General features: G+C 50.5%; 1 protein-coding gene and 1 long non-coding RNA gene across 4 annotated transcripts; one reads left to right on the top strand and one right to left on the bottom strand.

Annotated features, from left to right (window-relative positions):
• Positions 1 to 380: 380 nt before the first annotated feature.
• Agtrap (angiotensin II receptor associated protein) lies at positions 381 to 12,772 on the bottom strand. Of its 2 annotated transcripts, none has more exons than XM_034503358.2 (5): positions 12,612 to 12,772; positions 7,119 to 7,153; positions 5,502 to 5,607; positions 4,796 to 4,991; positions 381 to 3,817 (listed from the first exon to the last, which is right to left on the bottom strand). In XM_034503358.2, the coding sequence occupies exons 1-5, from the start codon at positions 12,636 to 12,638 to the stop codon at positions 3,699 to 3,701; spliced, it is 483 nt and encodes a 160-aa protein (XP_034359249.1). In that variant the 5' UTR covers positions 12,639 to 12,772; the 3' UTR covers positions 381 to 3,698. The 2 variants fall into 2 exon arrangements, with proteins under 2 accessions (XP_034359249.1, XP_076789875.1); XM_076933760.1 differs by having other exon boundaries at positions 12,659 to 12,725.
• Positions 12,773 to 12,800: 28 nt separating this feature from the next.
• Positions 12,801 to 27,382, top strand: LOC143442284 (uncharacterized). 2 transcript variants are annotated; one of them, XR_013110324.1, is made up of 5 exons: positions 12,801 to 12,937; positions 13,183 to 13,301; positions 17,624 to 17,759; positions 24,908 to 25,112; positions 27,243 to 27,382. It is a non-coding gene; the product is annotated as an uncharacterized LOC143442284 (long non-coding RNA). The 2 variants fall into 2 exon arrangements; XR_013110325.1 differs by lacking the exon at positions 17,624 to 17,759 and having other exon boundaries at positions 12,802 to 12,937.
• The last annotated feature ends 66 nt before the right edge of the window (positions 27,383 to 27,448 follow it).

Raw genomic sequence — 27,448 nt, 5'->3', positions numbered from 1 at the left:
GCGGCTGGGGGGGGGGGGTGCGGGGGGTGCGGGAGAGTGCTCCAAAAGACTGGCTCTCTTTCATATTCTGAATCATAGGAAATTCTATTATGTAAAGAATTTAAAATGAAGCCCATTTTCAAGGCACCGGGGCAGGAAAGTGCTTAGCTCTCTCCAAACTCAAATCTGGGATTCTGAGATCCAGTCTCAGGGATGACACTGATTCTGCAGATGGTCTCTGTTTCACATATGTGCTTCACAGAACAAGGCCTCAGAGGACACTTGCAGGCTTCTGATACTGGGTAGAGGTGCCCCATGATGTCTACACTATTGGCAAATAAGAGGTATCTGGATGGGCAGGCTGCTCACCCTTCCCCTGTGATTAATCACACAGCAATGCATACAATAAGCTTTAACATTTATTGACCATTGAGGTTGCACTATTCTCAACCTGCACTAGTCCCTGAGTTGCACGATTCTTATCCTCACTTTAATTTACATTTTTATCGTGTGTGTGTGTGTGTGTGTGTGTGTGTGTGTGTGCCCTGTCATGGTGTTCATATGGAGGCGAGAAGATAGCTTTCAGAAGCTTCTCTTCTTATACATGACCTAGGAATCAAACCCAAGTCTGATATCAGACTTGGCAGTATATATGTACCCTTACCCACTGAGCTATCTCAATAGCCCATCTTATTCCCACTTTTCAGATCAAGAAACTGAGGCACAGTGAGATTTTAAAAACAATTGTTATACAGAAATCTCAGGGTACCTTTAGGATTTAATTACATTTATTTGTGGGGGCATGTGCCACCACACAAACATGGATGGTTCTCCCCTTGGGGCCCAGGGATCAAACTCATATTTTAGTGGCAAAGCCCTGCCCTGGCAGGCCATCTCACTGGCCCACTTTTGAGATTTAAAACAAGGATGTCTGGTTGAAGAGAGGGCTGGACCTGCAGCGTTATTCTGGAGACTGAGGTCAGCTCTGAGTAGGGGCAGACCAGCAGTTTGGCAGGCAAGAACACTGAGTGCCTCTGGGGCAGTTTCTCAGGAAGACTCAACTTAGTACAAACAAGCAATAGATTTACAAACTGGACAAGCAGTTTCAGCTCTGCAGACAACCAAAAAGAGACCTCCCTGAAATGACAGACTCTAGACTAAAACCTGGGGACCAGCCTGTTTCCAAATCACCATCGGAACTTGTGGCACAAAGGCCGGTGCCGGTGAATGACACCTGGTTGAAGACTGTCATTCCACAAGCACAGCCTTCCTGGCCTCCTCTTTGCCCTCCAGTCCGTGTCTACTACAGGGTCCAGCCCCAACCCTGCTGCTAGTGATTCCTGGCTTCTCCCTCTTCAGTGCATCCGCAGATTCTGCTGGCCCACCTTCGGAGTGTGTCCGGGAGTTGACAGCTTGTCACATTCCCACAGTCTGCAAATACAAACTATCCTTCTAAGGTGTGTCAAATTGAGATTCTGATGGCAACGCATGCTCTCTTGAGCTCTCGTGCAGCGGATTCAGATTCCGACACATGCTCTAACACTCTCAATGGAAGCCAGTCCCCACGGTGACTCCCAACCTGCTCTTCTGCTGACACCCAGCGCTCCAGCAACGCCTGTGTCCTAACCACAGGCAGGCCAGTGTTCCAGGTCAGGCTTCCTGGGGGCTGCCCTCCACTTAGACCTTCTCTAGTGCACTACTGCCTCTAGGGCAGGTCTCCTCTCCACCCACCTATTCTGGCCCCATGTTCCTCTTCATGGAGCTATTTTGTAAGGCAGGTGGTCAGCACTGGGCCCCTCCATGCTTGTTTGCCTCAGGGCCTTCCCTCCATCAGCTGGAAGTATGTCACCCACTGTGGAACAGCCTCCGACCAATGAGAAAGCCCAGCCCCCCTCTCTAGTCTGCTTTGAGAGATCTTCCAGAGACTCCTCCTCTACCCTTCCCTAAAGTCAGTCAGACTGGGGGAGGAAGCAGGCTCTGTGACCTGTCTTAGCTACTTAGGCCAAGCCCCTTCCTCACCTTATTAGTCTCTGCCAGCATGACCTATTCCAAGACACACAGGCACTGATACTCCAGGCCTTCCTTCTGCCAAGAATCCTTCCAGAAACAGGAGAAAACACCTTGGGTTTTTCATCTTCTTTGCCTCAGGCCATATTCTCAGGAACTTCTCAAGTGTCCCAGAGCTTTTTGTTTTGTTTTTGTAGATAGGATTTCTCTATGTAACAGCCCTAGCTGTCCTGGATCTCAATCTATAGACCAGGCTGGCCTTGAATTGGGAGATTGACCTGCCTCTGCCTCCCGAGTGCTGGGATTTAACCACCCACCAGGCATGTTTTTAATATTCTGGGTTGTATGCATTTGTTTTTAATGTGTGTGTGTGGGGGGGTGCGCACATGTGCACGTGTGTAAAACCTCATACCATGACAACTTTCTCAAGTTTGTCACGCTCAGTAGTAGACTCCCATTACCTGCTGCTGAGCTGTTTCTCTGGGCCGCAGCTCATGCTTTATACTGTCCTGCACACAGCCTAAACAAAGCTACCACTACCGCCCTCTAGTGGTACATGCTGCTCCTCACTCTGCTCACACTGGGCTCAGGATGCTAACAGGTCTGGGTTATGTGCTGATTATATGGATTGGGATGGTGTTCCACACAGCCGATGGCCCACAGTGACCCCACACAGAAAGGGGGGTGGGATTCACTTTTCACAGATGCTGTCACTCAGCCTCCCTGCCTGTCTACAGGCATGTAGACAATTCTGAGGTGAGGACTCTCACCTCAGCCTGTGGTTCCCCATAAGTCTTCAAGTATCTGTCCCCAGAGATCTGGCAGTAAGAGGGGGAGCCCTGGCACCTCGGGATGCAGTTAACTGTGGTCAGAACGCAGGGGCTAGAGGAAGCCACTCATGCCCTGCCTCATGGCTCAGGATCAGAGGCAGTGAAATTAAGTCACTTAGATTCAGAGGACAGATGTCTGTCTACATGCCACACTGACCAGCACTTCCTCGGTCACCGTGTCTGGCTGGAGCCAGGCTCCTCCAGGTAGGCTCAAAGGGGCCCTTCCTTCTACCAGGCTTGATACAATGGGTGGCTCAGACCATGTTCCACCTGTAACTGATGCAAAGGTGAAATCGCACCAAGACTGCAGGCAGGTCCGAGCCTGGAGCTCAAATATGGCTCAGACACAGTGCAGCCACAGAACCCCTGAATTTTAATGTCAGGGCTCTGAGAGGGGCCTCTGCAGACCTACTGCACATCCAGGCCTGGGGTTCTCAGGTGCCAAGTCATGAGGCAGTGAGAAGCAACAGAACTTTGCTCCTATGCAGAACAGGCTGAGCAGGACCAGAAGCTCACAGCTCACAGAGCTTCCAGGAAGGGCTGGGTCATCTTGGAATAGCCTGAGAGGCACTGACCATTGACCTATAAGGCCTGGCTGGCCCTGAGCACTCGGCATAGCTCGGCAGGAGTGTGTTATAGTTACAGGGTAAGAAGGGAAGAAACCAACTACAGTTCTAGCTCAGGGGTTAACAGGTGTCTTGAAGAAAGGGGCAGGGCAGCCTGGAGAGTTAGAACTCGGCTCCTCTCAGCTGGAAGCAAGGGCCTCTTGACCTCCAAGGGCACATGACTCAGGCCACCTCTGTAGTGGAGGGTGCCCCATTGTAGTCCAGGTAAAGAGGGTGACAAGCATCCTGCTGGGCACTAGGATGGCCAGGGACAGCTTCAGTACCCCCGGGGGACAGCTTGGCCCTTGTTCTCCAGGCTTGCAAAGGGGTCTGCAGGTGAATCTGATGAGTCAATTGTCTGGTAGGCACTATGCTCCTGAGACGGTCCGAAGAAATCTAGACAGGGAACATGTGGATAGAGAAAATGAGATCGGCCGTGGGGCCTTTTGCTAAGCACAGATGAATCTAGTGTCTGCCATGGCTGGTGTTCAGCATCATGATACCACGGGCAGCAGCGGAAGCCCAGACACCAAGTCTTAGGTACGCAGCATCCACTCAATCCTAGCATCTGTATGGGTGGATTTGCAGATGAGAGAAATCTGAGGGTCAGAGAGACAGGCTGATTTGGTGGCTTGAAGCAGACGACACTGGGTTCCAACCTAAACAGCAGGTCCTATGGACAATGGCTCCTGGCTCCTGTGCCATCTCTGCCCCCAGCAGCACACGCTCAGGTATCTGACGAGGGGTGGTTAGTCCTGGGCTCACAGGCTCTCTGCCAGGCACCAGGACCCATATAAATCACCACTTCTAGAAGCCACAGAGCCTGGCACAGTTGCTGTACCCAGAAGGCTGGGGCTGGAGGTACAGGGCAGGACAGAAGGCACCTGTCTCTCACATTTCTTCCTCTGTACATTTGTCCTGAGACCATGAACAAGTCCCAAGGGCAGTGGACCTTCCTTCCTTCCCCCATCTGATCCCCTCACACCCGGGCAGGTCTAGGTTATCAGTGAGCTAAACCAGAGTGCACAGCCATAGCACTGGCTCGGTACTCTCTCATGGGATCCCCAGGCTACCTGGGGTCCATACCCAGCTCCCACAGGAGAACGGGGTCAGAGAGGGCAGGAAAATGGCTTGCCCCACCACCAGAGAGGACAGTGTGGGATGGGCCAGAGGCTAGAAGGCTGGCACACAGGGTTCCCTGGCCTGCCTGCCCAGAAAGGGGTATGCCCCACATGGCAGGAGAGCACACCTCCAGAGCCAGGGCTGGGCGGAAACAGAAGGAAGGCGTTGTCCCTACAGCCCCATCTTCAGGCCCGCAGCAGAGGCTCCCGGCTGCAGCTGGGCCAGGGGGAGGCAGGGTTGGGTGGGACTTACCCGGGCGGAGGGGGAGCTCACCCCCTCGCTCACGGTGCATGTGGTAGACGAGGCAGCAAGAGAAGGGCTTCAGCAGCAAGCTGAGGATGGCCATGCCAGCACTGAAGCGGCCAGTGTCCCCAGTGGCAACACTTGAGTAGAAGATGCTAATGTAGATAATGTCCAGGAAGATGGTGGCCACCAAGCCACCAAGGAACTGCAAGGAACACCATCACAGGATCATGGTCACTGACACCCCACAGACCCCAAGCTTCCCTCACACACACCAGCCTGGTGACTGGCATCTTGTGACTGGCACCAGCATGGCCTAGGATAGGAGTAGGACACAGGAGTCTGGCTCTAGCCTGTTGCCCCAGGATTCCCCACCCCCATCTCCTGCCATTGAAGGGCATGAGGGGTCATGAGGGGCCTGTCTCCAGAATTTCTGAGAGGGAATCCCTTGGAGTCCAGACCATCTGTTTCCACTGCAAGAAAACAAGGGGAAATCCCTTTGCAGCTCTCCTAAGGAGCCATTGGGGTTCTGTGACCTGCCCCCATGTCTGTCTTTGGAGGGACAACAGCAGAGGTGGATTGCTGTGCAGGTGGCCTAGCTAGGCTTGCCATGTGCAGGGCTTTAGAACAGAAAAGGGCGGGGTGTGAGGAAGAGAGAAAACTGGGTCAGATGAGGGGCACACGGATGGGGACAGTCCCCTCCCCCCCAACTCACCATGCCTATGGCATCAATAGAGTCCCGCTGGGCCACAGCCCACACACCCAGGGCCAGGATAGTGAAGTTGCCCCAAGCATAGGAGCCTGAGAACACCAAGCAGCCCCTGCATAGAGAGACACTATCAATCAGCTAGTCACCCCCTTGAGCTGCCCACCCCTCCCACAGTTCCTTCCCCCTGCTCCAGGGTCTTAGCCTCCTCTGAGGATAGAGTCACTCCTGCCCCACTGCAGGCAGTTCTTGAAGTAGTAAGCAGTGTGTGAACCAGATCATGTGACTCCTCAACACCAACCTTTCTAATGGTTTGGAATAAGATACTTTTTTTTTTTTTTTCTGTAGTCTATGGGGTTCCAGTGAGAGCCCCACCCTTACCTCCCGGCTGCTACACCCTGGAGGCTTTTCCTGAGCACACAGACATTTCTTGCCATTTTAGAGCTCAAACGTAGCCTGGGAGATCCACTCCCACATCGACCTGACCAAGGCCTTCCTTGCTGAAGTTTTCATATTATTTCTTATCAACTGACATTACCTACTAATTTGCTTGCTGAGCCGGCTTATCACAGTTAACACAGGGCACTTCCTGGGACCAGGCTCTGCCCAACATGCTCTAAATTCATTCGTTCACAGCTGCTCTTGAAGGGAGGTGTTGTCAATGAACCTCGTTTTACACACTCAAAGTCACAGACTTAATAGGTGACTAGCCAGGTCACACAGCCGCACAGTGAATGAACGTGAGTCCTGACCGCTCCCGGTACGGCTGAGGAGGTTTTATTGTAGATATGAGGAGAGACAGCGGAGGCATCTGCAAGGGTGCAGACTGAGTATGGCCAACAAACTGAACAGGGCCGTGAGAGGTGTGGGGGAGAGCATCAGAGGAAGAGAAAGAGAGAGGAAAGAGGTGAGGGGGCAAAGAGAGGTCCAGGAGAGGAGCCAAGGGCAGAACCAAGCGAGCAGGTAACCTAAACGAATCAGAAGCCAGCCGGGTAAGGGAAGCCCAGCCCGGATCGTTGGCTGGAGAGGTTTAGGCTAGGGGGCGGAGTGAGAAGTGCTGGGCGGGGCCACGGGTACTGTGTGATGCTGGGAGAGCTGGGCGGGGCCACGGATACGGAGGCAATTCGCCTGGTTTCCTTGGGACCCAACCATCAGTAGGGCTGGGGCTGGAACACTGGAATTAGCCATTAGGCCAAGAGGCCCAATGTTTTCCTGTCCTCCTTTCCTCTGTCTCAGGAAAGCAGGTGTGAGCTCAACCTTGTCACCAAAGTGGAGCTTCAGGGAAAGTGACATCCCTCCCCCTGCTGTTTACATTGTTCACAGCTGTTGGACTGCCCTTCAAAGCCCGCAAAGCACACGTGATCTCAGTGGTTTCCTGACTTGTTTTTGGTAGCTCCAGACACATGACTGAAGTGACAGTGAGGTCAAGCTTGGTTGGTGCGCACTGCCACAGGGGCCAATCCAGATCCCGCTGTGCAGAACGGACTGCTAAATGTGATGGGCTGAAACACTGCAGAACAGGGTCAGACCAGGCTGACAGAACCCGGGAGCTCGCACACTGACCCCAGGTGACACAACACACAGCCAGGAGACTGTGAACACAGCCAGACATCCAGAGTCACTTACCAGGTTGTTAACAGCCAGTGAACCAGGAGAATAACCTGTAGTACAAGGATAGGGGTTGGGTAAGTCTGCGAATGCAATGTCACAGGTGGTGCAACGCTTCTGAAACACACGGGAGGCTCCTGCCTGGCACCTACAAGGGTCTCACAAGTGTCTTAAACTCCAGCAACGGTAAAGAGTCTGTGGTAAAGAAAGAGGAGCCTGGCCAGCTGCAGGCACCACTCTCCCTTCCTGTTTCCAAGGGCTGGGGTTCCTCTAGGGAGCCCAGACCTTGAGCCCAGGAATCATTCCCGGATGGGAAAATGGGAGGGGCCTCCAACAAGGGGAGAGTTCCTAGGACCAGGCCAGAGCTATGGGCCAATGGGAAGGCAGCCACAGTGGCTGAGGGTTGCAGGTTGGGGAGCAAGGAGGTGGGGCTGGGACTCAGTTGGTTGACTGCTTGTCTAGGGAGCTTGAAGCCCTGAGTTCAATCCCCAAGTCGAATAAACTGCATAAATCAAGCAGAGTTGTGCATGCCTGGAGTCTCAGCACTAGGAGTGGGTGGGGTGTGGAGGAATTCAAGACTTCCCTCAGCTACATAATGAGTTCAAGACTAACCTAAGCCTGTTTCAAAACACATAAAAACAGTAAGGGGGAAGGTGAGAGGCAGCAGGGGAGGCCCAAAAGCAGCTCGGATTTCAAGTTTAATGACCGAGGGGAGCTTGAGACATCACATGACTCATGTTAAGGACAAAATCCCTCTACCCTGCATGGGTTTCTACACTATCCTTTTACTGTGTCTGACATCCTTGAAATCACATTCCTGGTCTTGGATCTGCCTCGACGGGTAATCCAGAGTGCACTGCCTGGCACCTAAGATAGGAAGGGCGGATGCCCTGAGATCTGGGCACTGTCAGCTACAGTGGGTTACAGGCTTCCAGGACTAGTGCTGAGGGCAACTAAGAAATCAGTCAAGCCAAGGCAGGGAGCCAGGACCAGCCCTCTGAGTGGGAGGAGGGTGTGGCCCAGGCAGAGGCCCCAGTGGGGGCACAGACTTCCTGGGAGACCAAGAACTTCGGGTTAAGCTGAGAGCAGGCAGTGTACTCTACCAGGACAGGCAGGAAGGAAAGGGCCCAGGCGCTGTCAAACCTGCCTACAGGAAGGACCCCTGCAGGAGGATCCCTGTCTCACTGACCAGTTAGTCTAGCCAAAGCAGTTAGCTCCAGGTTCAGTGAGAGCGCCTGTCTCAGGGGCAAATTGCAGAGAGATAGTACAGGACACTAGTGCAAAGAACTATCAAGAAACTGCTTCTGGGCTGGGCATGAGGGCATACACCTTTAATCCCAGCACTCAGGAAGAAGAGGCAGGTGGGTCTCTTTGAGTTTGGGGCCAGCCTGATCTATAGAGTTCCAGGACAGCCAGGGCTGTTACACAGAGAAACCCAGTCTCAAACAACAAACAAACAAAACCAAAACAACAAAACCAAAGAAAAAAAGAAAAGAGACTAAGCTTCTAATACCTCAGTTTCCCTATCTTTGTAATGGGAATATAATCAGTCCTCAGTGATATGACTTCCAAGTAAGCTTCAGGGAGAAACAGCCAAAGGGCCCAGTCCTTCCTGGAAATGCACAGGTAGGGACCAGTGGCCAGGGGTCTGCTAGCTCCTATTCAGGGAAACAGGAGTCTGAGGCTTCTCAGAGAGAAACTGGGAAGGGGCCAGGCCACAGATGGAAGGGTGTTGGGAGCCGACTTTAGTAGAAAGCGGCTAGATCAACTTTGCAGCCATCTGGAACCATATACCCTGATGAAAGACTTGGTTGTCAAAAGCCTATAACAGCTGAAGCACACTCTGATAAATATATTGTTTATCCCACATAGCTTGTTTTGCTGTTTAGTGACCTCAGCTGTATGGTGCACGTGGTAAAGTGTTTTCACCTGTGTTCTCCTGCTTGTGTATATAAATACCTCAGAATTCCCTTCAAAGGAGAGACTTGATAAAAGAGAGACTTGATCACACCCTGTCTTGTCTCCATTCTTCGAGTCACTTGCCCCAAGAGCCCCATTCTCTCTCTTGACCAGAGCACTTAGCCCCAAAAGTGTTGAGGCAAAGTGTTGAGGCAGAATGTGGGCCTCAACAGAAGGGAGCAGAGCCAGAGCTGGGGGACTCTCTTCTCCAAACAAGGCCAACAGGCCAGGGCAGCAGGGGTCACTGGTGCGGGACAGAAAATACAGGACCATCTCTATGGTGGGGATGGTGTGTATCACACAGGGGGCATCTATCCCAATGGGGATCTTGGCTTCAGGGGAAGCAGGTGCTTGCCAGTTCTTGTCATTTGATGTCCCTATGCTTGTCCACCTCATTCCTGGGGGGATCCTCGCTCTGCAGTAATTCCGTCAAAGCCCTACTTCTGGAGCACACTCCACAGAACCTTCTGCCTACGCTGTCTCCAGGGCCAACTGGAGCAGAACTTACTGGGGACTCAGCACACCAGGTCCGATCCGAAAGCCAAAGGACAGCTCAGACGCAAAGCCCAATCAACCACCCCTGTTCTGAGCTTGCTGTCTGCCTGGCTTTGTTTCAGGGGCTTGCAAAGGTAGACCTGTTTTTCTGGTCTGAGGGTTGTTTTTTGTTTGCTTGTTTGACCACGCTGGCTTCGAACTCACAAAGATCCTCGTCTCTTCATACACCATCACTACCCGACATGTGGTCTGAGTTTTTAATCCCCTCATCACCCTAGAAGGCACAGTTTGTTGTCTACAGTTTGTTGTCCACCTCTTGTTACAGGGAGCAAACTGATACACTGAGAGGTCAAGAAACCTCCTCAATGTCACACAGATAACTCTGTCAAAGCCTGGCCTTAAAACCTGGCCTTAAAGCCTGCACTCTCTCCAGTCAGGACCTACAAGGTCAAAGGCAGGACAGAGGAAGTGAAGTTTAACTTAGAAAAGGATGGGCCAGCAGACATCTATAGGCCCTGAGGATTAATTAACCCTTTGTTTGGGGCTATGGACTGTGGTACAGTGGCAGAAAACTTGCCTGGCTTGTAGTACCCAACCACAAGAAAATAAAACAAGCCTTTGTTCACCAATCCCTAAGGAGGAGGGGTTGGGGATGTCCCAGACCTCAACTTAATACATTCCTGTGTGTCCTGTGCAAATATTTGGTTGCTTATTAGACGAGGCGGTAGGATGCCCCCAGGACTGCTAAATTCCAGGTCTACCCAGGAGGAGAGGCAGGTCCTGCCCTGGTCATTTGGTAGACTTTGGAGTCAAACCATGGAACAGATCCTAGCTCCACACATGAACTTGGGCAAGTCTCCTGACATACGATGGTCACCTGCTCTTCAGTGCAGCAGGGACTCCTTGACTCTGGAGGACAGTGTGGTAGAGGTAAATCAAACACCACAGCAGGCCTCACTGCTGGCTGGCTCTGCTGCCCCCCCCCCCCCAAGGGCTTCACAAGTCTAGTCCAACCTGAGCTGCTTCAAGCTTAGCTCCTGCTTAAGACAAGCATGGGTGAAGCCCAATTAGTGACCGACTTCTTTCACAGAGCCTGGGCTACGTGCTGAGAATAGCGGATGTCTTTTTAAAAGACAGAGAGGGTGGACTGAAAGGGGCGGCCATGGCATCCCAGCTGCCCTCCATAGGGTTACCAGATCTTGCAGACAAAACAACAGAACACCCAGGCTCATTCTGAATTTCAGACTGTGAATAATTCAGTGTGTCCCCAATACGGAGGCACATAGTAAAACTTGGTCATTGATGAGAAGCCCAAAAGTGACTGGATGTCTTTCCAAGTTACTTCACAGCCCCTAGCCTCACTTGTTTCTGACAGGCCACCGCTAAGATCCAAGGAGCTTGTCCATCAGACCAAGGGAGGGCCTAGTCTTTGCATTCGGGGCCGAAAAGCCTGCTAGCTCACATTTGTGATGGAGACACTACCTGTCAGGTTTTAAAAGTTGATGTAGGCGATCAAAACGAAAGTTAGCCCTAAGCAACTGATACCAGGAAACACAAAGCACCGGAGCTGCGTCTTCAGGGGTTCAAATCCTGACTGTACCACTTACTTCTTGGGGGAACTCTGGCGATTTACTTGTATGATCTAAGCTGAAGTTTGCACCCCAATAAAAGAACATAACTTCTCTGGTCAGGTATGGTGGTGCACGCCTTTAATCACGGCACTCAGGAGGCAAAAGCAAGCGGATCTCTTGTGAATTCAAAGACAGTCTGATTTATACAGTGAATGCCAGGTCAGCCAGAGCTAGATAACAAGACCCCCACTCTAAACAAAACAACAGAGGACAGCTTCAAGTTTCTCAGTGGAGGGCTGGGATTAATAAAAGCAAAACAAGCTGGGGACATGGCTCAGTTGGTCGAGCGTTTCCTTATCCTGCAAGAAGCCCTGGGTTTCATCCCCAATACTGTACAGTGCTAGCACTGGAGAGGTGGAGGCAGGTGGATCAGAAGTTTGAGGCTATCCTCAGCTACACAATAAGTTCAAGGCTAGCCTGTACCACATGAGACCCTAACTCAAATGAATACAATATATCAGCCTGTGAATACCACATTTTCCTCACCTGTTCCTACGTTTTATTATTATTTGTTAGTGTGCGGTACTGGAATGGAACCCTGATCCCGGTGTGAGTTGCTCATAATTATTTGAGCAGAATAAGGCAGAGCCTGACCTCTAGGCTGCCTCACACCAAGCCCTGCAGTCCCTGTGAATCTCTCCCTAGATAATGGATCCACTCAAGCCCATTCCTTTGATCCAATCTCCTTCCAGCTGCTAGCCAGCAGCTCAGGAATGGGAAACCGGCCAGAGCAAGTCACAGCCCAGCCCATGTGTAAATCACTTAACTGCTCCAAAGCCACCTCTATCTTCAGTCCCTTCGTCTCAGACACCGAAGGGTGGTGCTAAATGGTTTAACACCTGGGAATCTCAGGGTTTCAAGGAGCTTGCACCAAAGGCCCAAGATGGCCGGTTTACTTCCAGGCCCACACCGCTCTGGCCGAAGCTAAGTGGCCAGCACCTCTGTTGCAAATGAGGAGGGCTGAGGGAGAAAAATAACTTAGGAAATGAAGACACCGAAGCACGCCCTGCTGCCCAGAGCCCAGCATAGGCTCTGGGGTTTTTTGCTTTTAGGAAACCTCTGCAGTTTCTACTTAATTACGAAATAAGGACGCTGCATGCGGAAATTAGGGAGAAGCAATTGTTTGGGGACACAGGATTTCTCCTAACTTGTACCAGCACACAGAAGAACCCGCACGGACCGCACTGACCTCTCAGGAGGAAAGGTGTCCCTGTCCTGCTGTAGGGGACACCAGGAGCACAGGCCCGGGCGGTCCGGGACCTATGCCAGCCTGGGTCTATCCGGGAGGGGCGGCCCTATCCGTCTCTGTCCCCAGGTGTCCCTCTCGGTGTCCGCCGCCTCCTCCCCGGGGCTCTGCGCCTTCCCTGCTGCTCCGACTCCGTTCCCTAGGTTCCTGAACCCCCGCCCGCCCTGACCGCGCGGCCACCTTCAAGTTCACGGCAGGCAGCTCCATCCCGACCCGGCGGAAGGCACCTGAGCGACGGCCACGGGGACTCCTGGGCTCCGAACTCGGGAACAAACTTCCTGGCCCCGCCCGTCGCGTTGCGCCAGCTCCAACGGCGTGAGGCCAATCCGCGCGGCCACGTGACTGCAGCCGGTTGCTAGGAGACGGCGTCTAGCAGCTGGCTCTTGTTGCAAGGCTCAGGCTCCTGCTACCACGACTGCCTAGGCCTCACCCAGCTGCCGAGCTTCAAGCAGAAGGTCGGGATTTCTGCAGCCTAGGGCCCAACGGGCTGCCCAGGTGGGATCGAGGTGAGGTGGTGGAACCACCTGCAGCCATAAGAGCCTGGGGCAAACAGGTTGAAACTGTTGGTGTGATAACAGTTGGTTATCGGCGCAGGACATCCTCTCTCCTCCCTTCTTCCCTTGCACAAGAATTAGTACAGTACCTACCTCATCATCTTTGTGAAGCTCAGTGAATTAATTCATGTCCATAAAGAAAAAAGTGAGGGCTGGAGAGGTGATTCCGTGATTAAGAGCACTTGTTACTTTTCCAGATGATCCGGGTTCGGGTCCCAGCAGCCGCGTGGGTGCTCATAATGATATACATGTGATCCAACCACCCTCTTTTGTCCTCAGCAGGCGCCGGACACACAGTGCACACACATACAGGCAGGTAAGGCATTCATATGCATAAGATAAAATAAACAGATCTGAAAAAATTCGAAGCTCGGTTCTTACTGTGTTTGAATTTCCACTTCAAGCTTATTGGATTGCAAGAGAATTTCATAAAATACATTAAGAAAGAAAGAAAGAAAGAAAGAAAGAAAGAAAGAAAGAAAGAAAGAAAGAAAGAAAGAAAGAAAGAAAGAAAGAAAGAAAAGAAAGAAAGGGGCTGGAGAGACGGCTCAGTGGTTAAGAGCACTGACTGCTCTTCCAGAGGTCCTGAGTTCAAGTCTCAGCAATCACATGGTGACTCGCAATCATCTGCAATGGGGTCTTGATGCCCTCTTCTGGTGAGTCTGAAGAGAGCAATGGTGAACACATTAAATAAATACATAAATAAATAAATAAATAAATAAATCTTGAAAAAGAAAGAGGTAAAAGGAGGTGTGGCAGACCAACCCTATAAATAGCAGTTCTTGGGAAGTCAAGGCAAAGGAATACCACAAGATCAAAGCCTGCCTGGCTTATAAAGTGAGAGCATGTTTATTTCTTATTTATCTATTTAGTGGGGTGGGTGGATGCATGCCACACCATGAGTGTGGAGGGGAGAGTGTGGCTGGTTTTCTCTCCTTCCATCCAGGGTTCTGAAGCCTGGGTAAGGAAACGGAGACAGGACCTGAAGTCAAGGAAAGGGCTTTGCAGCTGATGGTTGAATAGCCTCCACTACAAGAGAAGCAGAGGCTGGAGGACTCTAGAGTCCAGCAGTTCAAAGCCAACCTGGGCAACAGAGTGAGAGAAACCTTGTTCAAAAAAGAGGGGGTCAGGGTTCAGTGTTATAGCATCTGTTTACCACAGTATGGACGAGGGACAGTATCATCATAGCCTAAGGAAAGTTCCAAACGATGAGAGCTGTGTCTGGCGGAAGTGGTCAGTGCACACAAGCTTTTGGACCATCAATACACGAGGAGACAGCCACTCAGCATAGCAAAAGTTGGAGAACATTCTGTCTGGACAGTTAGCAGAAACTCTGCCCTGCTAAGCCTTCAGTCCTGCTGAGAGCTCTCAGGAGGAGGAAGCTGCCCTGCCTGGGCTCTTGGGCGTGAATCCTGTCAGGGCACAACTGCAAGAATAGAAGCCATATGGGGACCCTTGAAACTGCCTGAGTGGACACATGATGACATCCAGACCACAGATCCCCAGATAGGATTTTTTTCTAAGTAGATGAGGGGAGTTCTGGGGGGAGGGGGAAGGCCTAGTTTCATACCTCATTTGAAAGGACAACCCTCAGCCCAGAAGGAAGGCCAACTACAAGTCTACCATTGTAATGGACAGCTATTCTGTTTTTGTTTCTAGACAGAGTATTTGTGTGTAGTCCAGGCTGGCCGTGAACTTGAGAGTGCCCTGTTCTATTCTCCTAAGGGCTAGGATCACAGGCATGTGCCTTTACCTGGGTCTAATTATGGTTTATTATATAAGTTTATTTAACTGACATAAAAATTATACACATTAGCCAGGTTGTTGCCACACATGTCTGGCAATACATCCTGTAATATTTATTTCTTAATCATGTTTATTTAGTTTGTATGTTGATATGTAGGCGTGCATGCCATGCCCCAATGTGGAAGAGGACCAACTTCCTTGAGTTGATCTTCACCTTTCTACCTTGTTTTTGAGACAAGGTCTCTCCTTGTTTCTGCCATTCTGAGCATACTATGCTAGAATCTGCGTGGTCCTCCAGTCTCCATCTCCCACTTTCTGTAAGGATGCTAGAATTACAGATGCATGTTACTACATCTGGCATCTTACATGGGTCCTGGGGATCAAACATCAGGCTTGTGTGACAAGTGCCTTTAACCACATAGCCATTTCCCTGGCCCTTTACCCCAAGCTTTTTGAAATATTTATTTATTTAAATATTTCTGGTGTGTGTGTGTGTGTGTGTGTGTGTGCCCGAGTGTATTTATGTGGACATGTAGGAGTCTGCAGAGGTCAGAAGAGGCACTGATCCTCTGGAATCAGAGTTGCAGATGGCTGTGAGCTGCCATGTGGATTCTGGGAACTAAATCCAGGTCCTCTGCAAAATTGCTGAAGCATCTCTCCTGCCCTCTGTACTGTTTTTGATTTTGGTTTTTGTTTTTTGGGTTTTTGTTTGTTTGTGTTTGTTTTTGTTTTTCGAGACAGGGTTTCTCTGTATAGCCCTGGCTGTCCTGGAACTCACTCTGTAGACCAGGCTGGCCTCAAACTCAGAAATCCACCTGCCTCTGCCTCCCAAGTGCTGGGATTAAAGGCGTGCACCACCACCGCCTGGCATCTGTACTGTTTTTAAGGGTTAGGGTGTATAGCTCAGTGGTAGTGCATTTGCCCAGTATGTGTATGTGTGTAGCCATGACTTTTAACAGCACACACACACACACACACACACACACACACACACACACACACACAGAGAGAGAGAGAGAGAGAGAGAGAGAGAGAGAGAGAGAATTGATTTGTTGATTTTGTTCATTTTGTTCCTCTGGTAGAATGCTTGCTCAGCCATGAGGCTCTGGGTGGGATGTCTAGAACTGTATAAACAGGGTGGTAGCATGCATCTATAATCCCAGCACTCACCCAAGGGTAGAAGCAGGAGGATACAGGAGTTCAAGGCCAGCCTAGGCCAAATGAAACCCTGCTCCCTTGAGGTGGTTTGAATGAGAACGGCCCCATAGGCTCATAGGTTTGAATGCTTGGATGCCAGTTGGTGAAACTGTTTGGGGAGGATTAGAAGGCGTGGCCTGGTTGGAAGAGGTGTCACTAGGGCAGGCTTTGATGTTTCAAAGCCTACACCATTCCCAGTTATCTGTCTCTCTGCTTCCAACTAGTCGGTCAAGATATGAGCTCTCAGCTACTGCAGGCTACTGCTATGCTTCCCACTGTAATAATCATGGACTCTTACTCTCTGGAACCATGAGCCCCATTAAACATTTTCTTTTATAAGTTACTGTAGTGGTTTGAATAAAATAGTCCCCACAGGGCCATAGGGAATAGTACTATTCGGAGGTGTGGCTTTCCTGGGGTAGGTGTGGTCTTGTTGGAGGAAGTGTGTCACTCTCTCTTCCTGCTGCCTTCGGGTCAAGAAGCAGGACTCTCAGCTCCTCCTCTAACACCGTGTTTGCCTGTGGACCCTCATTTTTCCCCGCCATGACGATAATGGACTAAACCTTTGAACTGTAAGCCAGCCCCAATTAAATGCTTTTCTTTATAAGATTTGCTGTGGTCATGGTGCTCTTTATAGCAATAGAAAAAGAAATTAGACACCACTCCCCACAAACAAAGCTCCAATGTACTCACAGGGTCCTGCCCCACACTCAGAAGGAACAATGTTGTAGAGAGGTCAAGAAGCATCTAAGCAGATAGACCCTGTAAGGCCTGCTTAGTTTGTAGTCACTAGATCAGATCCTCACACTTCTATATGACTGTGTGCTTTCAAGGTACCTAAGCATAAAAACAGGCAGCTCCCCGGGGTCTTTGGGTCTTTGTTCCTGAAAGCTCCCATGTCATATAGATTTTCTATATATGTCATGCTTTTTCTATGAAATGAAAACATGGTCACTCTATAAAGAGAACAGAACCCAGGCCAAGATGGAAGGGATAGAGCCAGGGCAGGACTGTAGACAGCTGCTGTGGCTCTCCTGGGGACTGTCTTCATCCCAGCAAGCTGGGGCCAGAGGTGGGAGAGGACACATGAAGAACCAGCTAGCTGGGCAGGCTGGGCTGGTGTGCAGTGAGTCCACAGAAGAACAAAGGAGAAAGAAGCTAACTGTTCTCAGAGGAGCCAGGGTTCCTGCCATGACCTGCTCCAGGCAGTGGGAGGATAAAAGGCCCCACATACTGTAAGGTTTCAGAGCCGGCCACTTAGGGAATGTACTTTTGGAATTTAAGTTAAAATTTGTTTTTCTTTCTTTCCTTCTCGCTTTCTTCCTTCTTTCCTTCCTGAGACAGAGTTTCAGGTTGACCTCAAACTCAATATGATGAATTTAAGATTTGTTTTTATTGCATTATATCTATTTATTTATTTATTTGTGTGTGTGTGTGTGTGTGTGTGTGTGTGTATGTGTTGATGTGTCTCTGTGTGTGTGTGTTTAAACACTGGAGCACAGGTGTGTGTGGAGGGGACAACTTGCAGAGGTAATTTCTCTCCTACCATGTGGGTTCCAGGGATTAAGCTCCGGTCTGAGCCTGTCAACAAGGACCTTTCCTCAGAGAGCCGTTTTGCTGGCCCTGAACATCGACCCTCCCGAGTGATGCTAAGCCCCAGGAGTGTTCACAGGATCCCATGTGCTTATTATGCAGGGTTCCCAGCCACACAGCTCTTGGCTTGCAGTAACGGCTCTGTACGGCTGTCCCTCGGCTGTAAGGGAAGCATGCTGTCCATCAGCATCTCAGCAGCCCTGCCACACTGCAACGGCCAGTGAATAGAAGAGGAAGGGTGAGTACCTTCTGGGTGGAGAAGTAGTGCCCAGAGGCTCTTCTATTGGTGAGCCAGGAGGCTGGACTGCCCTGCGGTGGGACCCTGTCGCACTGCAGACTTGTAATTTCTTTTTCTTTTTTCTTTTTTTAAAGATTTATTTATTTATTATATATGAGTACACTGTAGCTGTCTTCAGACACACCAGAAGAGGGCATCAGATCTCATTACAGATGGTTGTGAGCCACCATGTGGTTGCTGGGATTTAAACTCAGGACCTCTGGAAGTGCAGTCAGTGCTCTTAACCACTGAGCCATCTCTCCAGCCCAGACTTGTAATTTCTTAAATTATTGTTTGATAGTTTCATAAGTTTACACAACAAACTTCATTTTTAAAGATTTAGTCTTATTTATATGCATGCATGTGTGTGGTTCGTGTGTGTGTGTGTGTGTGTGTGTGTGTGTGTATGCGTGCGAAAGATGCCGTGTGTGTGCCCACAGAGGCTAGAAGAGGGCATTGGATCCCCTAGAGCGGGAGTTACAGGTCACTGTGAGCCATCTGATATGGATGCTGGAAACTGAACTAAGGTCTTCTGGAAGAGCAGGGTGTGCCCCCAATTTTAGTCATGTCACCCCCTATTCCCTTACCCCACCTCTTCCTTCTCTCAATGAAACCCTTCTTCCCAGCTAGTTCCCCTCCTACTTTCAAGCCTTCTCTTTGTGTGGGACTCTCGCTGGGTTTAATTCAAGTTTCTCACCAGAGCGTGGGTGGGAGATGGTTTCCTGGGGCAGAGCCAGTTATCAGAGGCTACACTTAAGAAGAAAATGAGACCTCCTCCCCCTACAACTGCAAACTGCCAGTGGTCCCTCCTGGAGGGGTGTGGCCTTGCAGATCCTTCCTCCACCCCTGGTGAAATGTCGAGCCCCCCCCCCCCCCACCTCATGTGCAGGTCTTATGCAGATAACCACACCTGCAGTGTGTTCAAAAGTGCAATGGCAGTGTCATATCCAGACCCATACTCTGTCTCTTGCATGCTGCTTGTTGCTTCCTCCCCAGCCCCATTCTGCAGTGCTCCCTGAGCCCAGGAGGGAGTGATCAAGCTGTCTCATTAGTGTCCTCGAGACACTTTGGGTTATTCAGAGGCTTCTGCACTAACTGGCTAACCTCAAGGAGCTTCTCTTGTGGGCTGGGGACAGCACCAGTGAATGGCAAACAAAGGCTGTGTAAAGTGTATCCGAAGACTCTTCTGCACTGGGAATTTTAAGGCCCGAATCCCTGCCAGTTTCCCCAACCTCCACCTCCCCTGCCCCTCTGTCACTGGGTGTCTGTGTCCCTGAGTGAGTCACTGGTCCTAGATGGGGCAGTGACATCAGATCTGAGACATTGTGGGGCTCACAGAAGGCTCGGAATGGGAAAGGACTTTAGAGTGACTCTGTCTGTCCTGTGCTTCCAGAGGTGGGAGATAGCAGTTTTGATGTGAGTCCCAGCCACTTCCTTCCCTAAGAGGACAAGCCACGCTGAAAGAAACAGGACAGAGAATATAGACCCAAACTCTATCTGAAGGGCACACTCTCCTGTGAGGAAGTGAAGACCAGGAAGCCTTTCAGAGATAGGCCTTGAGGGCAGAGCCCTGACCCCTCAACACCTCAGGAAATGTCTTCCGTTTAATTCAATTTGCTCTCCTATGATGCTGATCTTCAGAGATACACTGGCTCTGGGTTTCTTGGCCTTGGGTCTGGCAGGACTGGAGACAGCCTTGATTGCTGGGCAGAGATGTTCTTTGGGTTTTTTGTTTGTTTGTTTGTTTTGTTTTGTTTTGTTTTGTTTTTCGAGACAGGGTTTCTCTGTGTAGCCCTGGCTGTCCTGGAACTCACTCTGTAGACCAGGCTGGCCTCAAACTCAGAAATCCGCCTGCCTCTGCCTCCCAAGCACTGGGATTAAAGGCATGCGCCATCACTGCCCGGCTTTGTTGTTGTTTTTAAGATTTTATTGTTATTTTATGTATGGATGTTTGCCTGCATGTATGTCTGTGTACCATGTATGTGAAGTGCCCAAGAATGCCAGAAGAGGGAGTCAGGTCCCCTAGATGAGACCATTTTTTAGATGCCTTTTAGAGAATCTGGAACAGGACAAAAAGCATAAAAACAGCATAAAAAGCTGGTAGTAGGCCAGCGATGGTCACACACACCTTTAATCCTAGCACTCGGGAGGCAGAGGCAGGTGGATCTCTGAATTGGATGCCAAACTGGTCTACAGAGACAGTTCCAGGATAACTAGGACTACACAGAGAAACACTGTCTTGGGAAGAAAAAAAAAAAAAACTGACTGTCAGGGGCTGGAGAGATGGTCTGGTGGTTAAGAACCTATGTCAGAGAACATAGGTTCAGTGCCCAGCACCCACAAGATAATTTACAACCATCTGTAACTGTAATTCTAAAGGATTCTTTTCTGACTTCCCTGGGCACCAGGCATCCATGCAGTGTATGCACATGTGTGTAGACAAAACACCCAAACACATAAAAGAAAATAAAAGCAGACAAGATACCTGGGTTACTCTTGTCTTCGTGCCATAAGGGAATGAGAGAGATAGGATATCCTGGTATGATTTATGTGCCTTGGGGCAGAAGCAAGCAGGTGAGCCACAGAGAGGAGACATGCAATGTGAAGATGGAAAGGCCAGGCGTTCATCCTGGTGTTAGTTACATTGTGGGTTCAAGTGTGGAGTCAGTGCAGTTTAGGGAAGGCAGTTTCAAATTGCCAGCGGGCAAGGCTTACACTAGTGGGACCTGTCCAGTCACTTAGTGCTAAGACTGGAGTTCCTGGGACTGGAGCATTCAAGTCAGGCAGTGAGGGACCCACCCAAAGGCCTGGAGGAAAAGAAAGGCAGATGGGAAATTGCTTCTATCCTTCTGTGTCTTAGGAAAGTGGCCAGAAGGAAAGCAGACATAGAGACCATTTCCTGGAGAAAGGAGGCCTGCTCTCCAGATCTCTGTTCTGTGGTGCTCCCTTTCACTGTGATGCTCCCTTTCACTGTAGTGCTCCCTTTCATTGTGGTGCTACCTTTCATTAAGTGTGTATGTGTGTGTGTGGGGGGGGGGTAGGTGTTTGTGTGTGACTGCATATGTGCCTGCACATATGTGTGTGAGTACTTGTGTACATGAATATACGCATGTGCTCAGATGTCCTGTTCTCCCTGTGTTTTGTGCTGAACATCTTGTCCAATTGCATTCCTGCGCCTGTGCCAAGCCCTCCCTGAAGGCCTGTTACTGCTCCAACCTCCCATAGCCCATCAAGGCTTCAGGACCTCAGGCCCCAGCCTTCCTTGTATCCGGCTTCCCATCTTTCTGCATGGATGGTGTTGGAATTTCCATTTCTGGGAGCATCTAGGAGCTCTGTCTGTGTACACACAAGAGTAGCTGTGGCCCGGTCCTGCCACCCCCAAGATGCCCATTGGTTACCAGTTTCTCTGGGTGTTTGCTTTTCTTGTATCTGATCCAACAGTCTCTAGGAGGATCACTTCCCTTGCACAGTGTGGTAAGATGATGGAGCCTGAATCTGTACCCAGGCGGCTGTAGCCAGATATAAGAGAGGAATGAAAAGGGGGGGAAGGAGGCATCCATATTTCACCAGGTGGGAAGCACCTTCCGGGAGGCATCCTCATGGTGCAGCCTGTTGGGAAAGATGGGACTCCAGGTGACTGGGGAGAGATGGGTGTGTGTCAATCATCTGATCCTAGTAGGTGCTCTGTGAATTGGTATTATTTGAGAGGGCCAAGGCCTTATGGACACAGGGTCTCGTTTTAGAGTCAGTCATCAGTAGAGCCCCAAGGTCCACCACCAGCTAGCTTAGCAACACTCTGGTGAAGAGATGGGTATTTCTCTGTGTCTTAATTTCTCTTCTCTGTAAAGAAGATCCAAGCATTTTTAGTTACAAGGAGGATGGGGGCTTCTTTCAATAAACAGAAGCCATGGCTGAGTTTGCAAGAATCCTTCCCCTCTCTGTATCAGGGTAATAGGCTAAGGTTGAGGTCACAGGAAGACAGTCAGGACATCATGTACAAGGCTGCACTGGTCAGTCACAAGAACCCAAAGAGCCCAGGCATCCTGTTTCCAGTTCCCTGTGTGCACCTGGGAGCTTCAGGGCATTCTGTTTGTATGTGCAGGAGATAAAGATGGAAAAGGAACAAAATGTTTACTCCTGTCCTACTCACTCGCTCTGCCCTCTCCCCACACCAGCCCTGACTGGGAGTCATGTCCAGGGTGCTCCAGGCACAGGAGAAGCCACCGCTGTCACCCAAAGCTCGGGATGTCCGACAGAGCAAAGAATCCCAGAACTGCACAGGAACTTTGCCCCATGACCAGATGTTGTGATGGGCCAGGGAGCTAAGCAACAGAGCCTCTGAGCTGTGGTGGGCAGTTTTATGTGTTGAAGGCTTTAAGAGCAAAAATGGAGGCCTTGGAGAAGAAATCTTGCCTCGGGCAACAATTTCTGCCTCAGTTTCTGGCCTGCCAGCCTGTTCTGCCGACTGTGGACTTGCTAGTCCACACAGCCTAGACAGCCAAATGCTTGAAATAAAGCAAAGCTGTGTGTGTTGATAGGTACACACAGATACACACATGCACGGTACATAAACACAGAGCTATTTAAAGTAGATGACTATAAATACCTGTTGGGTTTTTTTTTTTCTCTCTTGATTTTTTGTTCTGAGACAGGGTCATTATCTAGCCGAAGGTGACCTCGACCTTCTGGGATTGCAGGCATTGGGCCTCCAGGTCTAGTTTTGCTTCTGTGGCTTTGGCAAGCCAACAGATCTGCCCCCATTGACACTACCTGACCTCTGAGGTCTGTACCCAGGCTACTGACACTCTGCGACCTTGGAATTGTCTGGCCGTGGCCCTTTATCTCAGGACCACTAATACCTAGAAACATATTTTTAAGTTAGCATGCCAGGATGGAAAGGTTATGAGGAAACCACAGGCCTTCGTGCGGCCATTCTCCAGAGGTCAGCTATCCGTCAATAAACTATAACCCACAGATGAAGTCCAGCCCCTTGCTCTTTTATGGCAATACAATTTTACCCAACATCTGCTTCCATGCCACCGAATGGCAGAACTTCACAGTTGGGACAGAGAGGGCATGACCTTTGATGTCTGTAGGAAGGGGACATTCTGGGTTTGGGCTCCTAGAACCACCCTCAGCTGGAGTGCCTTGGTTCACCAGGCAGGGGCACAGGAAGAGAAGTTTGGTGCAGGACTCTACAGTCCTGAAATCAAACAGCCCAAGTCCCAGGAGCACAGAGACAGTGGCCCCCTGGGTTTGGAAACCCAAGACTCTTGGAGGATGCTGGAGCTAGATGAAAGGGTCCATGATTAAGAAACCCCAGGTTTGGAAAGGCTGGTCCCCACCCACTCTGTCCAGCTGGGCAGGGAAGTCTTGCAGGGACACCAGGCTCCAAAGGTGTCTGGCTCTGCCGTGGCTTTGAAACATCAAAGCCATTGCCACCAGGGCCAGGGCTGCTCTCATTAGCTAGATCTGAGGGGACCTGGTAAGCAGACAGGGGTGGTACTGGCAGGAACAGTACCGAGATAAGAGCTGTTCCCTCAGGTGCCAAACCAGGCCACCACAAGCAGTTCACAAGCTTTTGCAAGATGGCATTCGAGCCTTCCCAGACCCTGCCAGGAGTGACAGAGCTTTGTTCGGCACCACATCAAAGCAAGTGGCTGCTGCAGCTGCTGGTGGCCAGCCTGCTGTGACCAGGCCCCCAATCTCTCTGGGGAGCCCAGCTGCTCCAACTCTGCAGACCTAGATACCCAACTGTAAAGAACTATGGGTGAGGTCTAGTCTGGGTGAAGTTTGCCTTACTCGCTCAGAGCAGACCTCAGTCAAACGTGTGGAGTCAATAAACAGGAAATGACAAGAGAAAGAGGGTCCCCTCTCAGGTTCTGGCAATGCTCTCTGCCAGTCAAACGGACTACCTCCTGGAAGAACAGGGTCAAGAAATGGCTTAGCAACTGTCACCTCTTTATTTACAGCTCTGAGAATCCATGCAAGGAGGCATTATAAACCAAGGCGTAACACCCCTTCCCTACAGTGCTCCATTTCAAGGAAGAGCTACAGCCCTCCAAGGAATTATTCAAGACTCCAGAAGTCCAACCATAGAGGCTCCAGTCTAGGAGCCCTACCTGGTGTCCTCTAAAATGTTATTTTATTTTTTATTTTATGTGTGTTGATGTTTTGCCTGTGTGTATGTCTGGGTGAGGGTGTCAGATTATAGACAGTCTACTGAAATTATAGACAGTTGTGAGACCACGTGGGTGCTGGGAATTGAACACGGGTCCTCTGGTAGAGCAGTCAGTGCTCTTAACCACTGAGCCATCTCTCCAGCCCCACCAGTGTCCTCTAAGCAGAGCCAATAGCCCAGGAGGCAGGCCTTGGATGGTAGAGTCTGTCCTCGCTGCTAAGTTGCCTGGAAACAGACCTCAGAGTTGCCAAGCCATAGTGAATGCAAGAGTGCTGAATTGTCCAAATGCCCCAGCCTCAGCATCTGTCCTCCATCTATGTCCTGGACCTGTGATACCTCATCACACCCAAGAGCAACCTGGAGATTTTATTAGAAGCCAGATGCCGTGAGTGGGGGAGGGCCCCCGCCCCCCGTGACTGTGCTTCAGTAGGTGTGGAGTAGGACCCACATTCTTGGCACCAGGGCTCCTGATCCTTTGCTTTCTAAACATAAATTTTTTTTTTTTTTGCGGGATATGTAGATGGTCCTTGTTGGTACCTGCAGAGATAGCCTAGGGCAGGCTGTAGGAGGCTCTGTGATTCCACCAGACACCCAGGTGATGCTGGGCCTTTGCCACAAGAAGGGGCTTGGCCATGGATCTGTCCCAGCTCACCTGCTCTTCCTTGAGATCGGGAAACCACACTCCCTGCAGTATAAACCCTTTGTCCTTCGTGCAGCCAGCTCACCTTGACCTCCTGTTTTCTGTGTCCCAACAGTTGCCATGGCCTGTAAGCATACACTCACTACAGTCTGTCATGGAGGGCCAGAATTAATGTAGTCCAGATCCAAGAATGCTCAAAAAAGAGCCTCAGCTGTTGGCCTCTCAAGACCCCACTTTTCTGGAATCCAGGGCTCCTGGTTCCTTAGTTTCTAAACACGTATCTTGCAGGTTCCATGGATGCTCATTGCAGGAGCTGCAGAGGGAGCCTGGAGAAGACCGGAGGAGGCTTGGGGAAGGACTCCAGTGCAGCTCCTCAGCAGGAGAAGGGGTGTGGCTTTGGAATTTGACCTCCTCAAAGGGCAGGCTAAGCTGTCATTTTTCCTTTGAAGTTTGCACCTGAGGTCACAGGACGGTCAGCTGTTTTCCACCAACGGTGAGAACCACCCTTCTAATCACCAGACAAAGCCCAGAAAAATAGTTCCTGTCTGGAGACAATGGGGATCTGTCAGTGTTCTTGAGGCTTCAGTTCACGTGTCTGTCTAGGCAGCTATTACCCTCCTTTCGCCCCACTCAGTTCTCTCTCCACCAGGGTCCCCTTTTACACACACAAACCCGTTCCTGCATAGCCACAAGCTCCTCCACCCCTGCCTCAGCACGGGAATCTAAATGCTTCTCCAGCACAGCGACTTTGTTTTGTGACATATACTTTGTTTTCTTTTTGTTAGTTTGGTTTTTGGTTTGTTTTTTTGTTTGTTTGTTTTGTTTTGTTTTGTTTTCTTGTTTTTTGTTTTTTTTGAGACAGAATCTCTCTACATAGCCCTGGCTGTCCTGGAACTCTCTATGTAGACCAGCCTGGCTTTGAACTCACAGAGATTCACCTACCTCTGCCTCCCGAGTGCTGGGATTAATTCACTTTGGAGAAACCAAAGAAAGCATCTTGAACTGTGCCTGACGGTGCACATCTTTAACCCCTGCACAGGAAAGGCAGAGGCAGGCAGATCTCTGTGAGTTCCAGGCCAAGCCGAGCCGGTCTCCATTATGAGTTTCAGATCAGCCAGGGCTGTAGAGTGAGACACCATTAAAATAAAATCACTGGCTATGTGATGGGTCACTGTGGCGGGGAAGGCTTGTTGGAGTTTGTTAGCTGGTACTCTAGGTGTGTGTGTTATGGGCCACTGTACTAAACACCTGGTAAGAATCAGGCATTTACATTTCAAAGATGAAAAGTCAAGGCACAGAGACCTTAAGGAACTTCCGTATGGTCAGCAAAGTGTGACGGAGTGAAAGGCAAAGGCGAACAGGCTGCTTACTGCAGCAGGTGAACAGACAGGTGACCAGTGTTATTGGCCTTGGCTGCCAAGGCAGCTCCCTAGAGAGCTTTGGAGACTTTGAAGCCCAGACCAGTTAGCATGTACCTCAGTAGTCAGGGTCGGCACTCGCCTGGACTGTGCAAGGCCCTGGTACTACAAAAAGGAAAAAAACCTCTGCCTTTCCTGTGCAGGGGTCAAAGGTGTGCACCGTCAGGCACAGTTCAAGATGCTTTCTTTGGTTTCTCCAAAGTGAATTAATCCCAGCACTCGGGAGGCAGAGGTAGGTGAATCTCTGTGAGTTCAAAGCCAGGCTGGTCTACATAGAAAGTTCCAGGACAGTCAGGGCTATGTAGAGAGACCCTGTACCAGGACCTGCTTCTCCATTGCTGCCTTGATCCTTCCAGCTCCTGGCCCTGCCTCTCATTCCCAGGCCTATCAGACCCAACTTGGAAAGAAGAACAAGCATATTTGATTTCTTCTAGATCTGCCTGCTTTCCTTGGTGCCTGACCCCTGGATCAGACTGGTTACCCCACAGCAGTCAACAGCCCTGGCATCCCACGGATGTGGTCCAGGCTGGGGAGGGCTTGACCTGGGAATGCTTTTGTCCTTTGCAAAAGTTGAGCAGGAGGGAGATGCCAGGTTCAGGGATCTAAAGGTTTTTTCCTCAAGCCAGATCTGCTGAAACATGTTCTGGGTGGCGACAGAACTGGTGGGCTTGTCACCATGGTTCTAACGTGTCGGGGTGCTTCACCCTGTACCCCAGTCTCAGAGATGGCCCCACTTTTCAAGGAGTATTGCTGTTGACGTGGAGGGATGGAGAGTCAGGGATGATGGGAATCACTAAACAGTATGTGTGGTGAGCACATGGGGACATATATGTATGCCTTTACCGCGGAGTAGAAACTGAGGACAGCTTAGGAGGGAGTGGCCCGGCATCCCAGGATGACCTGGATGATCAGGGCTATGGATGGGCACAGGAGGAAAGTTACTGTTTCCCCTATTCATGACTGTGATTAGCACCTGTCACATGGTAGAACCCAGCCACGGGGAAAGGACATGGAATGGGTCATCCCCGGGGCCTTGTGCACGTTAGGCAAGTAGCTTACTTTGTTTTGCTTGAGATACAGTCTTCTGTAGCCTGGCTTCACACTTACTAATCGGAAGAAGCCCAGCCCAGGCAGGCACTCAGGCATTCGAGGCAAGCATGTTACAAACTTAGCCTCATCCCCGGCCCTGCTGTTTTGTTTTTAAGGAAGAGACACCTCCCAAATATGCTGACCCATGCCTATAATTCCAGCATTTGGAAGACTGAGGAAGGAGGATTGTCTGAGTTGCCAGCTCAGCCAAAGAGTGAGACTCGGTCCATCAAAAAGACGTCTCTCTTGGGGAAAGGCTGAGGGCAGTCAAGTCAAGCTGTATCTGCTGCCAAAACTGGAGGATCATGGATGACGTGAGACC

The sequence above is a fragment of the Arvicanthis niloticus genome, chromosome 5, assembly GCF_011762505.2.
Source record: "Arvicanthis niloticus isolate mArvNil1 chromosome 5, mArvNil1.pat.X, whole genome shotgun sequence".
NCBI classification, from domain to species: domain Eukaryota; kingdom Metazoa; phylum Chordata; class Mammalia; order Rodentia; family Muridae; genus Arvicanthis; species Arvicanthis niloticus.
Note: the sequence above shows the minus strand (reverse complement) of the source record. Positions and strands in the feature narration are given on the sequence as shown.

Coding starts and splice junctions, on each gene's coding strand:
- Agtrap (XM_034503358.2), bottom strand. CDS start 12,638: ATGGAGCTGCCTGCCGTGAACTTGAAG. Junction 7,154..12,611: donor TGCCTGCCGTGAACTTGAAG/GTGGCCGCGCGG, acceptor CTTGTACTACAG/GTTATTCTCCTGGTTCACTG. Junction 5,608..7,118: donor CACTGGCTGTTAACAACCTG/GTAAGTGACTCT, acceptor CTCTCTATGCAG/GGGCTGCTTGGTGTTCTCAG.